At 41.1% G+C, this 13,080-nt stretch overlaps 1 protein-coding gene across 5 annotated transcripts in view; it reads right to left on the bottom strand.

Annotated features, from left to right (window-relative positions):
- CCSER1 (coiled-coil serine rich protein 1) overlaps positions 1–13,080 on the bottom strand; it is a 709,135-nt gene that overhangs the window by 151,336 nt on the left and 544,719 nt on the right. For 3 of the 5 annotated variants that reach the window (XM_083571141.1, XM_083571145.1, XM_083571144.1), the window contains exon 10: positions 8,811–8,856. The exons of the other annotated variants lie outside the window; for them this stretch is intronic. In XM_083571141.1, the coding sequence (XP_083427267.1) occupies positions 8,811–8,856 (46 nt within the window). The remainder of the gene's footprint in view (positions 1–8,810; positions 8,857–13,080) is intronic. 5 annotated transcript variants of the gene reach the window in all.

The raw sequence follows: 13,080 nt of genomic DNA on the forward strand, positions 1-13,080 counted from the left end.
AAGCACAGATAGCTTCAATCACAATCCACACAGTCCCTCTAGTCTCATAGAAACTTTATCACAGCGGGAACAGGCTAATGCTTCATTTTCCCTGATTGAATTTCATAAAGTTTCACAACTGGAGGTTTCTCCTTGTATCTGTGTTAGGATTTTCCCCCTATAATTTTTTCTCAATGACGGAAGAGCACCAGCAGCTTTTTCCCAATGACAGTACACAGGGTTCCAGGTGCCTTCTGGTGTTCTAAACACGACTTCCATCCTCGTTCTAAAAGGGCTACATTGAAATTCACATACTTTGCTGCTTATATAGGCTCATTGTTACGCAAACTACATGTACTCCTGCCTGAATCAAAGGAAAGTTGTCAGCAAAGCATCAGCTATTTACATGATTAAACATCATTTCTAAGGTGCTTTATCCAACACATCTCACCTTTCGTTTTCAATGGAGCCCCAAGATGACTTATGAAACAAAAAGGGGAAACAAAATAATATTGGAGAATCACAGTTAAAAATAAATAAATCAGCAGCTATCATAGTTATTTAAAAATGCCTTTGCCAGTCTGGCACCTTCCAGATGTTTTAGATCACAACTCCCAACAGTTCCAGACAGTACACATCTGGACAGTAAGCATCTGGAAGGTACAAGATCGGCAAGGGCTGGTTGGGGAAGGTATATCTCTGCCACATGGCCAAGGAAATGAAAACATTTCAAACTATCCATCTGAAGAATAAATGAGATGGTCCTTCGCTTGTTCCAAATATCACACTATCAGAACATCACACTATTATGCATGAGGTTGTTTTGGAATAACCACTGGACATTTCATCTACTGGCTATATTTCGGTTTGAGTTTTAGCAAGGCAATATGTTTGTCCACAGATCCTCCTTACAAGGACTGCAAGCACTTCAAGGTTGCTTTGGAGAGGAGTCAGTGAAGTTACTGTCTTGTGAATCTATGTGAAAACAACATAAAAAATACCGGTGCTCCCCACGAAGTAGACAATTTCACATATTCCTTCATGCTCCCATATACACAAGCTCCAGGAATGCAGAAGCTCCAAGGATAATTCCAGTCACTTCTCTCTATTTTGCCTGACACCCAGAAACATTTTCAAAATGAAGATTTAGATCAAGCCATGTATTATTAGACTTGCAGTAAATGTGCACAATTTTGCACAATGAGATATTAAGATTTCCAAAGAAGGCAGGCAATGAACATTAGGGGCAAAATCCAGGCAAAGCTAGGTATTAAGTCATATTGATTTTGTGCCGCTTAGGTACACCTCCCGTGTTATTCAAAAACAGCTGCTTTTAGATTACTCCCTAGCTGACATTTATTTGTGCATAATATTAAGGAATCCCAGAAATTGACTAGAAAGTACCTCCTCTGTTTCTGCACTGTAGTTAACAATTTTACTTACTTAGAAAAAACTTGACTGATGGGGGGAATGCACACAAGGGGAATTCCTTAGCTAGTTTCACAGAAGTATGGATTTAATTTACTGCAGACCTGCCCATACAGTACAACAGCCTTTGCTAACCTTGTTCCTTCCAGATGTTTTGAGCTGCAAATCCCAAAGCCATGCTAGCTAAGACTGATGCAAGCTGTAGTCCAAACAACTGGAGGTTACAGACTGGTGATGACTGCAGTGGAGCATGTTGGTAAAGGGACTGCATTAGCTTGTGTTTACACAATAATGATGTAATTCAATTTGAAAATATTTGTGTGCAGCAAAAGCACTTTAAACAGTGCCTTTTGCAGGACGCTTTTGGAACGGAGGACACAAAGACAAAGTGGGGATGCTGGAAGCAGAAAAGGAGCAGTTGTTTTCTTCAAAGGCTGCTGGGAAAAAGGAAAAGGAAGTAGGCAGAATTCCATGCGGCTCTGGCAGCACCAAGACTGGCTGCCGCTTTGGGCCCAAGCTTTCTGAAGCTGTGAGAGAAGCAATGAGAGACCCTCCTGGGATATAATGTTCTGCACCCCCTCCACTGAAGGCTTCAGGTATAAATATGTGTAAAATAAACCATGCTTCTTGGTGCCTTGATTTCCAAATGGAAACACAACCCTGGTTACATGCAGGGACCCATGGAATCTCTTGCTACCCCTTGGCAGAGACTGGGCTGGCCATGAATTTGAGTCAGTGCAGCTAGTGTCTCCTGAAGGTGGACAGGCCTGAGAAACACTGATTTATTCATGAGACATAATGAAACACATATTTGCATTTTAATAAACATCACAGTTTCAACTAACAAGTGAATTCCCACCGGAAAGGGACAAATCTTTGTAAGCTAAGATCCATGGAGGCCCATGCACAAATCAGTTTGGCATACAGATGAGGTGGTGTGTTATTGTTATTTCTGACACTGGTTCCTTGTACCTTGTGGGATTCTGCAACAGAATTCCTCCGTACACTGAGGAGGCTTTTCAGGGGGTAAAGGAGAACTGCCACAGAGAAAAGCTGTGAAAAGCTGTGGTTTGTTTACGGAACACTGCACATGGCGCTTTGAATTCTGGTCTACGTTCTTCATAATACTAAACATGATGGTTCAGAAGTTTTAGAAGGAAGTGAATGTAATGACTGGGTTGAAGTGATTGGGTTTGTGCTCTTCTATCAAAGTCTAGAGGACATTTGTTTCACCCTCCTCAAATTGTTTAGGACTCCTTCATGAGGGTTACTTCATTTTCACCCAGGCAATATCTGTCTCCATGGAAACAGAAAGAGCAGTGAGAATGCAGAACTCGGCTGGCAGATTCTAAATCCTATTCCTACTTCCGTTTCGATTGACAGAGAAACTTGTTCAACAATTACCAGGAAGGGGCAGGGAAAAAGAATCTGATACTGCACGGGTTAACGAATATTGTCTCTTCCCTTCATACGAATCATTGATTTTTCTGGGGAAATTTAATTTTAAGAAGCATGAAGCGCTAAATGAAAATCTGTTTGATGAATACAACACAATTGTATTTTTAAATTAGCCTGCCTCTAGGACTAATAAGAGGGATTTAAAAACCAAAGCAATAAGATAATGAACAAAACCAAATATACACGCCAAAGATCCGACAGAAGGTACATGGCATGACTTTTGACAAATGAGCTCTAAGTCAGTTTCAGGTACTCTCTCACGTATGTTTCCAGTGTTTTAGAATGAATGCTGTTTTTAAAACTTTCATTCTGCTAATAGCAGTTTCCATGGAAACAAGAAAGAACACCACAACCACTGGGAGAAGAATTAGAGGCATCTATATATTTAGCCCACTATAAGGAAGATAAGAGGCCATGCTCCAAATTAATGGCAAAATATCCTTTGATTTCTGTGGGAGCATGGAAGAACAAAAACACTTGGAAATTAATTTTTTTCAGCTTGGAGACATAGCCAATCCTTATCCTAATTAAAAGCTTCCCACATATCCCAAGTTTCGGAACGGACAATTAAAAATGCCATTGAGATTGCAACCCTATACAGGCGTTTCGCCCCCACTTGCGTATGATTGACTCACGTGCAACTGCTTATATGCAGGGAACTATATAAATAATTCCATTCAAACCTGGAAATGGCGGGAAAGAACTGGAGAGTCCTTGTGGCTCACGAGGAGATTCTCCCCAGAGCCTGAAGAGGACATCAGTGAGGACAGAAGAAGCCCTGAAGAGACGGGAGGCGCAGCGGGGCTTTCTTTAGGCTGCTCAGCCTCCCCATCTTAACAGCTGATGCATGTGATATTGCAGCAGCAGCCACTTCTCTATGTGTCCTCCATCCGGCCCCCAAGTTTCTATTCTAGTTGTGGATATTTGAGGGTACAGAATCTTTGGACTGGATTGGAGAAACAGTGGCAGAGAGGGTGTTTACAGAGTGTTTTGAGGGTACTCCCAAATTAGGAGATTTTCATTTGTGGGGGCAGAACATAACCCCCATGTAACTTGGGGGGGGGCTGTACTGACTTAACCAGAAGTCAGTCCCAGCGAGACTTATTTCCTAGTAGACATGTGTAGAACCACATTTCTTGCTCTCTAGCATAAACCCACAATCTATCCCCCCATGCAAATTCTAAAGGAAAAATTAAACTCCAAAAGGTTCTACAGAAAAATATCTTCTTATGGATTTAAGGAATAGATAATGCTGGAATTCAAACTTTCCAAATTATGATTCTTGCTGAAATCTATTTACTCCCCTTTTGAGGATCTGAACATGGAACCACCAGATCTGAGGTTAAGACATAGTCTATTGACCTACCATGATAGGGAAAAACAGGGTGTACATATTTGCCCTCGGTCATTAGAAGGCAGTAAGAAGCCTTTGGATGGAACAGTCCTGCTCATTATGCATATAAGGAACCTGGACTTCTGCTCCCAGCAGCACAGAACCTTCTTCCTGAGCCCTGCTGAATTCCAGAGCCTAGCTTTTCCAAATTACTCCGGGTACCCTGGACTAAAGGAAACACCCTCCGGGTCAACATCTGAGCAAGGTCTAGCCTTGGAATCTGCATCACAACCTGAAAAGGGTTCAGAATTGACTGCTGGGTGTCAGTGTATCACATTACATGACACACACAAAAACACTTTTTTAAGAAAGCACCCACCCATTATAGAAGTTTTCAGAAAAAATGATTCTGTCAAAAATCAATTGTATTATAGAAATCCCATCTACCCTTTATATGAAAAGGCATATAATTCTTCATATGCTCTTTCTATTCTTTCTCCATGTTCAGTTTGTTCTGAAGTACATTAGAACATTAAGACAAGCCTGCTGGATCAGACCCATCTAGTCGAGCCTCCTGCTGTCACAGTGGACAGCCAGATGCAGATGGGAATCATGGGAGGAGGACCTGAATACAAAAGCATTCTCTCCACCTGCAGTTTCCAGGAACTGGTATTCCAAAACATCTTATTTCTGGCAGTTGAGATGGAACACAGCCATCAAGGTTAGCAGCTACAGTTAGCCTCGTTCTCCACGAATCTGTCTAATTCTCCTTTTAAGCCGCCCAAGTTGGTGGCCATTAGTATTTCTTGTAGGAGCAAATTCCATAGTTTAACTGTGCACTCTGTGAAAAAGTATTTTCTTAGTCAGTCACACACATGCATTATGTACCAAACAACTTTTAAAAGGAATAAGATGGAGGCTCTTCTCCCTCAGATCCTCCCTCAGAACCTCAGTCCTGGATTACTTCATACGTATAGAAAAGATTTGCTCAGATATATCTGTCTCCAAATGTAAGTTTTAAAAAAAGTCAAGACACCTCATACAACCATCCTTTTAAGGCTGAATGAGAGACTGAAAGACTACTCTGTTTCGTTAATAAATTCTGATCTAGACATCTGCACTTATCGGGGTGAAAGTTTACAATGTGTCATGTGAGCTTTTGTGTTAAACAGAAGTCTTTCCTCTGGCTGAATGTAATTAAAAACAGGGAAATAGATGTTTCTGGCTGGGAGAGGGCAGAGTTTAGCCCTGCCTGCAGTCTGTTCAGTCTTAAGGTGACAGCAGAAAAAGTTCCTGCAGACCAAAATTTAAAAGCGTGCCTCGTTTATTTACAACATTTCTGCACAGGGTTTTTTGTCCTGACAGTTCTCTAAAGTGGTTTACATAAAATATCAAGCATGGTGGACTAAAGGAACAGGTCAGAAGCATGATATCGTTCACATTCTTATGCACATCTATTCAAAAGTAAGTCTCATTAATTTTAGTTTATTCCCAGGTTAAGTGTTTTCTGGAGCAGTTACTAAATTCTGTCTGGCATCAGTGCTGAAGGACAAAATTTGACTCAAGGACCAGAGCTCAGCAGGTCTTAGTACCAGAACCTATTTTGAATGCCATATCTCAGTCAAAGGAATATGACCTCTGAGCCTGTATCCACCAGCAGGTTTCAAACATAAAGAGCCTCTATATTTTGAGGATCAGAGCAAAGAGCTTGGGAAGTGCAAGGATAAGACCCACAATAAAATGAGGCAATATAGAGGAAAGACATCATCATTTGTCCCCTGGAAAAATCATTAGGCCAGTGAACTACCGAAGAGCCTTTCGCTATACCATTTACAAACAAGTGCAGGTAATTAAAACCATCAGCAAGTACTCATAATTCCAGTCACACTCCTTCTGACATATCCAAAGATATCTGTCCCAGTGACACAACAAGCTCAGTAAAACTTTGCCAAATGCTCCTTTTGTGTAACTGAGCATGTACACGCCTCCATTTTTACTCAAAGCACATAGGAGGCAGGCACCAGTAAATAAACAACACAAGAGATTTCCTGGAGGGGTTTGGGGCTTCTTCCTCACACTTGTCCAGCGGCAGCAGTGCAGGACTTCCTCTAAAGATCATAGCAGCTAGGTGATGTTTTGGTGGGCTAGGGCTGAGAGAGAATAGAACTTGTGGGAGTGTCAAACTGCCTATATGAGTCAAGAGGTCTTGTTCTCTGACCCCCTCTTCAAATTCTCATCACCTCATCCCCTTCTGCAATCAAGCCTCCCCTGGCTGGAATGAACCATACAGTTTCCTTTTGGACACTTCCCCCCTCCTTTCACCTCTTCTCAAAAAAACCACCCACAGCCACTCTATACCAGGAATGTGAAATATTCTGCTAGGGTGAATCTACCCTTCTAGGATCTACCTGGAGTATCAGTTCAATGCCAGTTTGCTTACCACTGTAAAGTTGAAGATTTGTGGCCCAAAAAGCTGTTATAATGGATTAGCTGTTATAATGGATAATGTGATGTCTTAGCCAGAGGTACCACTGTATTTCTTTTGCATGTGTAAGTGACCTAGAGATTGAGTCAGTGCCCCTGAGCCTGCAATTTCTGCTTCCCTACAAGTACTGGCTCTTTCATTGTGTTCACTAATGATCATAGGATCCACAAGATCATAGGAAGCAGGATGAGCCAGACCATTGCTCCTTCTAGTTTAGTATTACCTACACCAGGTGCCCTCCAAATGTATTGGACTGTAACTCGCATCAGCCCCAGCCAGCATAGCCAGTAGACAGGGCTGATGGAAAGCATATTTGCTCATTTAGAAATATTGATTCAGACCATTTAATCACTGGACCCTCTAAGCAGTATATGTGATAAAATTATTGATAGAGCCCAGCAAAAAGCCACAAAACTTTTATTAATAATAGTAGTCTAAAACAGGCTGGGGAAGGCTGGTTGGAGCTGACTCACAGCATCTCTCGAGCTTTGCTCTGAGCTACTGTCATTCACTGTATAATCTTCTCAGGACCAAGGAGGTTGCATGTTTACCGGAAGTAAAGATACAATAGTGGCATCATTCCACTAGAGAAAATATCAGGTGAAGGGAAATCTCACGGATACATCTACCAATAATTTTGAAGACCATGAAATCCTGTGTCAAGATCTAGACAGGCGTGTTTGCTTTGGATGAAAAGCGTGTCGACATCTCAAAATCCAGTTCTTATTAAATTCCTCCATCTCCACCTTGAGGACATCTTGTTCCCATCAACCGCCTCACAGAAAGCTCCTCTCCTTTAATTAATCCAGGCATTCAGAAAAGCAGAGTCTTAACGAGGAGTAATTCCTCATCTCCTTCTACCTTCATTAATAATAGCACAGTTAATCCTTCCATCCTTTCTCAGGAGCTGTAATTCCATCTAGCAAAGTCAAACTCTTCCCATAGTGTCACAAGGGAGAGACCGTCATCACACAGATTACATTCTTTCTGTTTTCACAAGACCCGTATCAGCAGACAAATGTTATTAAGCACTTTTTTTACCCCAACTGATCCATATTATCAGCCTCGGTGAATGTGATGCAAGCAACAAGACTGGCAACAATGAAAGAGAAGCATTGTTTCAACTGGACTGCGCTTGGTGAAGAAGCCAGCAATGTCATGTGATGATGAATTGGCAAATTGGCATTCATCGCTGTGATGCATTGTGCGATAACCATAATTGATGCAGTGCACTGCTGTAGCATATTATGTGCATGTGGAACAGAATGGATGCCCCGCAAATGGACACGCTAATGGGGAAAGGCAAAGAGAGAGAGAGAGAGAGAGAGAGGGCGGGAGGAAGGGAGGAAGAAAGAGGCAGAAGTGGGATTTGGAAAAAGAAAAAAGAAAAAGTTCTAAAAGTCAGACTACCTTTGGAAGTTCTGCATGTTTAACCTACACCGATCTTAAGACAAGCAGGTTGGTTGGCAGGTAACTCACTCTGCACTGTCATTAGAACTGAGAAACTAATTCTGTGATCTTGCAAAATTCTACCTTTTCGTACAGAGTAGGTAGCTTATTATTGCAACTTCCTGAGATTTCTCAGGTGCTCTCTGCAGGTTAATCGGAAGCAACGGTGGCGTAGCCTTGACTGGAAGCTGCTTAAAACTGCATTTTAAAATAATAATAAAAAAAGACCTAACAAGTTGTTTTAGATTTTGCTTGCCTGACTGAGGGTAATTGGACAGGAAAATTTAACAAGAAGCTAGAAACAAGGTCCTTAACTAGCCTCAATTCCGTACGGCGCTAGAGACCGAGACATGCACCAGCTTCAACAGAATGCATGACGGCTCAAGCCCAACAAGCATCTTTCTTCAGACTTTGAGTCATCGTGGAGTTTTTCCAACTTTCATCACAGCTCTATGGAGCACAGGGGTTGCCCTCAATGACAGCTGCGCTGGACGAAGGACAGACCAAATAAGGAAAGAAGGGTGTGTTGTTAGCTACAAACACGTTACAGGCAATATGCAACACTGCTGGTTGCATATTGACCTTGGGGTGTGTCATCTCTATCAGCATGCCATGCTATACAGCACATGAACACATATAGTCATCTTTACAACACAGAGCAGAATTTAAGAGACTCACATAATTGCCTGCGAGAAGGAACAGGAGCACTTCCATAAGCTGTGCCCTGTAAATAAAACACATTTTTTTTGGAGCAAGGGGTGTCAGCATTTAATAGTCACAGCAAATTAAAAATGGCGAGGAAATGATGGCACTAAAAGAGAGGAAGAGAAAGAGAGAGACTTCCGACAAATAACGCATCTTGTTTACCGGAGAGGGAAAGAAATTAAAGCATATGACAGGCACTTTCAAACTTGTCAGAAATCAGGCTGAGTGAAAAGGAGTGTGCATGGATTACATATTAATGTGGCCTCCTTAAGAGAACAAGTTCCTTTACCCAAGATGCTTAACTGAAGTTGTTGATCGCTGTTTGTTTCCAGGTTCTCTAATGGTTCACAGTGCTTATCTAAAACAACAATCAGGTTCCCACAGTCTCCAACAGTTTACAGCGAATGTGTTACATGAATGCCTTAAATTTTGTGACCATCAACCATTTCACAAGAATTCAGTTTCTGTGAATGTTTGAAATGTCGGGGATGGTTGAGTGGATGTTGACAGCTATCTAAGTAGTCATTTGTGCATGCGTAAAAAGCAGGACATGTAGAGTTAGCATAGACACAGGCTGCATTCACTTGCCAGTTTGTTCTGTTTCCCTAGTGTCTACCTAACCGTTAATTCCTGCATTATATTTCAGCTTTCACACAATATAAAAGCCACTTCCAGAATTATAGCAGAATATAGTCCATCTTTGGTGTCCATTTCCTGTTATGTGCTTCCGGGGAGGGAACGGACACTGGCAAATAACATGGAAATGAATGCTAAACTTGCACTATATTCTGCTTTATTTCATGCCATGTGACAGCTCATGTATAATGGGGAAACGAGCAGTTAAGGGAACATTGGGAAAATGGGATAAACTGCTGTGTGAATGCAGCCACAAATAGGCAATCATACAATTCACGTGTGGTTATCAGCAGTCACATGTTAACATTGACAGTGACCATATTTTGAACATTCACTAAAGAATGGCCAAGCCAAATTCCACCTTGTTTTATAACAAGGTTTCTTTCCTCTTTCTTTCCCCCCTATCTTGTGGGGAAAAAACCACACATATCTGAATCCTGTCCAGTTCAGTTCGGGGCTTGCTCTGATCACAGGAAGGGTCATGGCTTTTTCAGGCCAGGCCAGTTGAGGAGAGTACACCACAGTGCAAGAAGGAGGTTGACGAGAATAATGCCAGAGGAGATACAAAAGATCAGAAAATGTCTAGAAGGTGAATTTTTTTATTGCAGTAAGATAGGAAAGATAAAAGTACTGCTTATGATTTGCCCAGAGAAAAGAAGATGGGTTGGTACAGTGGAGAAGAAGAATCCTAGCACATAGGAAATGTTGAAAAGATATAGAAAGAATAGGCAGTGTTCATTATCCTCAAGAGTAAATTAATAATAAATATTATTATTTTATTATTTATGTGCTACTCTGGGCAACTACCAACATAATATTAAAAACACAATAAAACATCAATGTGGTGTCCGCCGTATGTGGTGGACTACAATTTCCCTCAGTCCCAGCCAGCATGACCAATGGTCATGCAAGATGGGCATTGGAGTCCACAAGATATGGAGGGTACCACATTGGCCACCCTTGTCCTAACCACTCAGATGAAGACTATGGTTTTAAACTACTGTTAAACTTAATTGAAGTTCCTAAGCATGAAGACTGGAAGGTGCCTTACAACATACTCTGTATCTACTTCAACACCAGGGCGTTCATTGCTGACTGATCAGCTGATACCAATAATATTTCCTGAAGGCATATAGTTTGAAAACTGCTGCAAAAGATGATTCACTGGGCCCCATCTAACTCTATGATCTTGTGATATCTGAACATGGGTTAGCTAACTATCTTAGTTAGTTGTGCGACTCATTTTTATCGCAGGTGCATGGCCTGGTATCTCAATGACTTGTGCACATACTGGATAGTCCTTCCGCTTGGGTAACATAGCAAGAGACATAGCAAGTTTGCTACAGAAAGACTGCATATGGTTAAAACTTAATATGCTTCAGATAATAGAAAAGTACTAGGAGGAGAACGGCTAGAAGAATATAGAGATGAATCCTGGAGGAAATAAATGTACCCTGGGGTAAAAAATTCCAAAAGAAACATAATAAGTTCACAAGTTCAGAAGATGCAAATTCTGCAAAAAATCAGAAACCTGGATTTCTTTCAACTGTCCCTTCATCTGTGCTCCATACATTGCCTGGTCACAGTTGAAAACTAGCCAAGCTATAAACACTGATGTAAATAATTATGGAATTGATACCATTTAAAAGTTCATTAGATACTTCTTATTCAGTGTCTTGAAGCTACAGTAATTAACTTTTAATAAGCATACAGTAGGATGTCTCTTCAGTGACCAATAAAACTTGGATGTGTAAACACCAGGCTGGTTAAACAAAGTACAGCAAATGCTTTAGGCTAAAGTTTAGAGAAAGTTTTTTTCATTACAGAAAGGCTGTGTTGACCACATTGAACTTTGCATCATTACAAATCTATTTGTCTTGTTGCAAACGATTTGAAACTGAAACAAGTTTTACAGATAGGGCGAGTACCCCTAACTTACTGAGGACTTAATGAGATGCTGTCTGCATCTATGCATCACCAATTCACATTTCTGGCTTGCCCCGAGGAATATCCCAGTGGTCAGTGCCCCACATTGTTTTTAAAGGAATTGTGGTGGATATGATTTGAATGTCACGAGCTGGTCCTGTCTCTTATCCTCTTTGTGACTGGAAGAAGCTGCTGGAGTTTAAAGAACTAGCCTAGAGGTAATGGACAGAATGATTTCTGGTTGTTGAGATGCCACCACGAGTTCCCTCTATGCTCCAGCCCTCCTATTCCCCCACAATATTTTTTATATTTTCTCAAGCTCCCTTTTTGTACCAATCCCTACTCATCTCCATATAACGTGCTGCTTCCTGGCCCAGGGTGGGAGGATGGGAGAAGAAAGGGAAGCTCCCAGCTGAGAGCTGGGAGGGTTCGCCTTTCTCTGTGTGGGACAAATGCTGTGTGGGATAACTGCTCTTTCACCTTGTGAAACAGGACTTTGTATTCTCCATTTTTGGCTTAGATTAGTTTGTTTCTTATTGCAATGTATTATGAAAAGTCTTGATAAAATCTCATATATATATATATATATATATATATATATATATATATATATATATAAAGATCCTGGGGGAAATTAAGGATCTTGGTGGGTTGGGAAGTGGAAGGCATGAAAATTAAACAATTCCAACTTGAACCCTGAATGATAAAAGGAACATGGATGGATTAGGCTACAATTTAATTACACAAAGGAGATTTTAAAATACAAAAGAAATGTCTTTCAGAATCGTTTGCACTCTGAAAGTTCAGAAGAGACTCTCCCCTCCAAATGAGTGAGTCCAGAGTAATTGCCCAGATATGGTGTCATGTAAATGAGCCTCTTAAGCTCAATACGCTCCGTTGTGAGAGATGGAGACAGCAAAAGTGAATTGTAATACTATGCTAGTTTTTCTACAGTATGTGCCGGTGTTCGCCTTCTGTGGAGTACAAGCATTAACCAAGTGAAATCAACAACTTTAGTCTATTTGCACACAGCAGAAGATTTATTGATGCAGTAATATGTACTGAAGTGCCAGAACCTGAGATGGTGCTCTTCGTTAGCTGATCAATTGTCCTTTTCGATAAAGACTGCTATAGAGCAACAGTCTAAGATAGTGGCAGATCTGCTATTAAAATCCCTGTCTGCTGGGCTTTGGCTGCTGACAACCATTGTACAATCTCACTCAAACTCACTTGCTTTGCCAAAGTTGTCTATGCATTTTGCCGCAGGGGAAATGCATATTGCACAGTCCTTCATCAAACCCTGATTTAAGCTTTGCACTTAATTAACAGCTGTTTAAACTTGAAGTTCAACAAAACAGTTGTGGATATGTTGCTGGAAGGCAGCAGAGGGCCTCTATTTTGTGTTTTCCCCACATTTGAATTAGCATAGCTCAAAATTTCTTCATTTTGTGAGGAATGGTTAGCTTGCAAGATCTGTTGAGTCAGGACTCAGGACACAAACGTTTCTTCTTGAAAATATTTGTTGAAATGAACAAGGGAGTGCCCCCATCTTAGAATCATAACTGTACAGTTGGATGAGACCCAGAGGATCATCTGCCATGGCATTTTCTGAAATTGTGAATGCCTGGTTCCTAATCTTAGTTCTATTTGGGGATTCAGTGCATATGGTTAACTAGCACTG

The sequence above is a fragment of the Podarcis filfolensis genome (genome assembly GCF_964270895.1).
Source record: "Podarcis filfolensis genome assembly, chromosome: 9".
NCBI classification, from domain to species: domain Eukaryota; kingdom Metazoa; phylum Chordata; class Lepidosauria; order Squamata; family Lacertidae; genus Podarcis; species Podarcis filfolensis.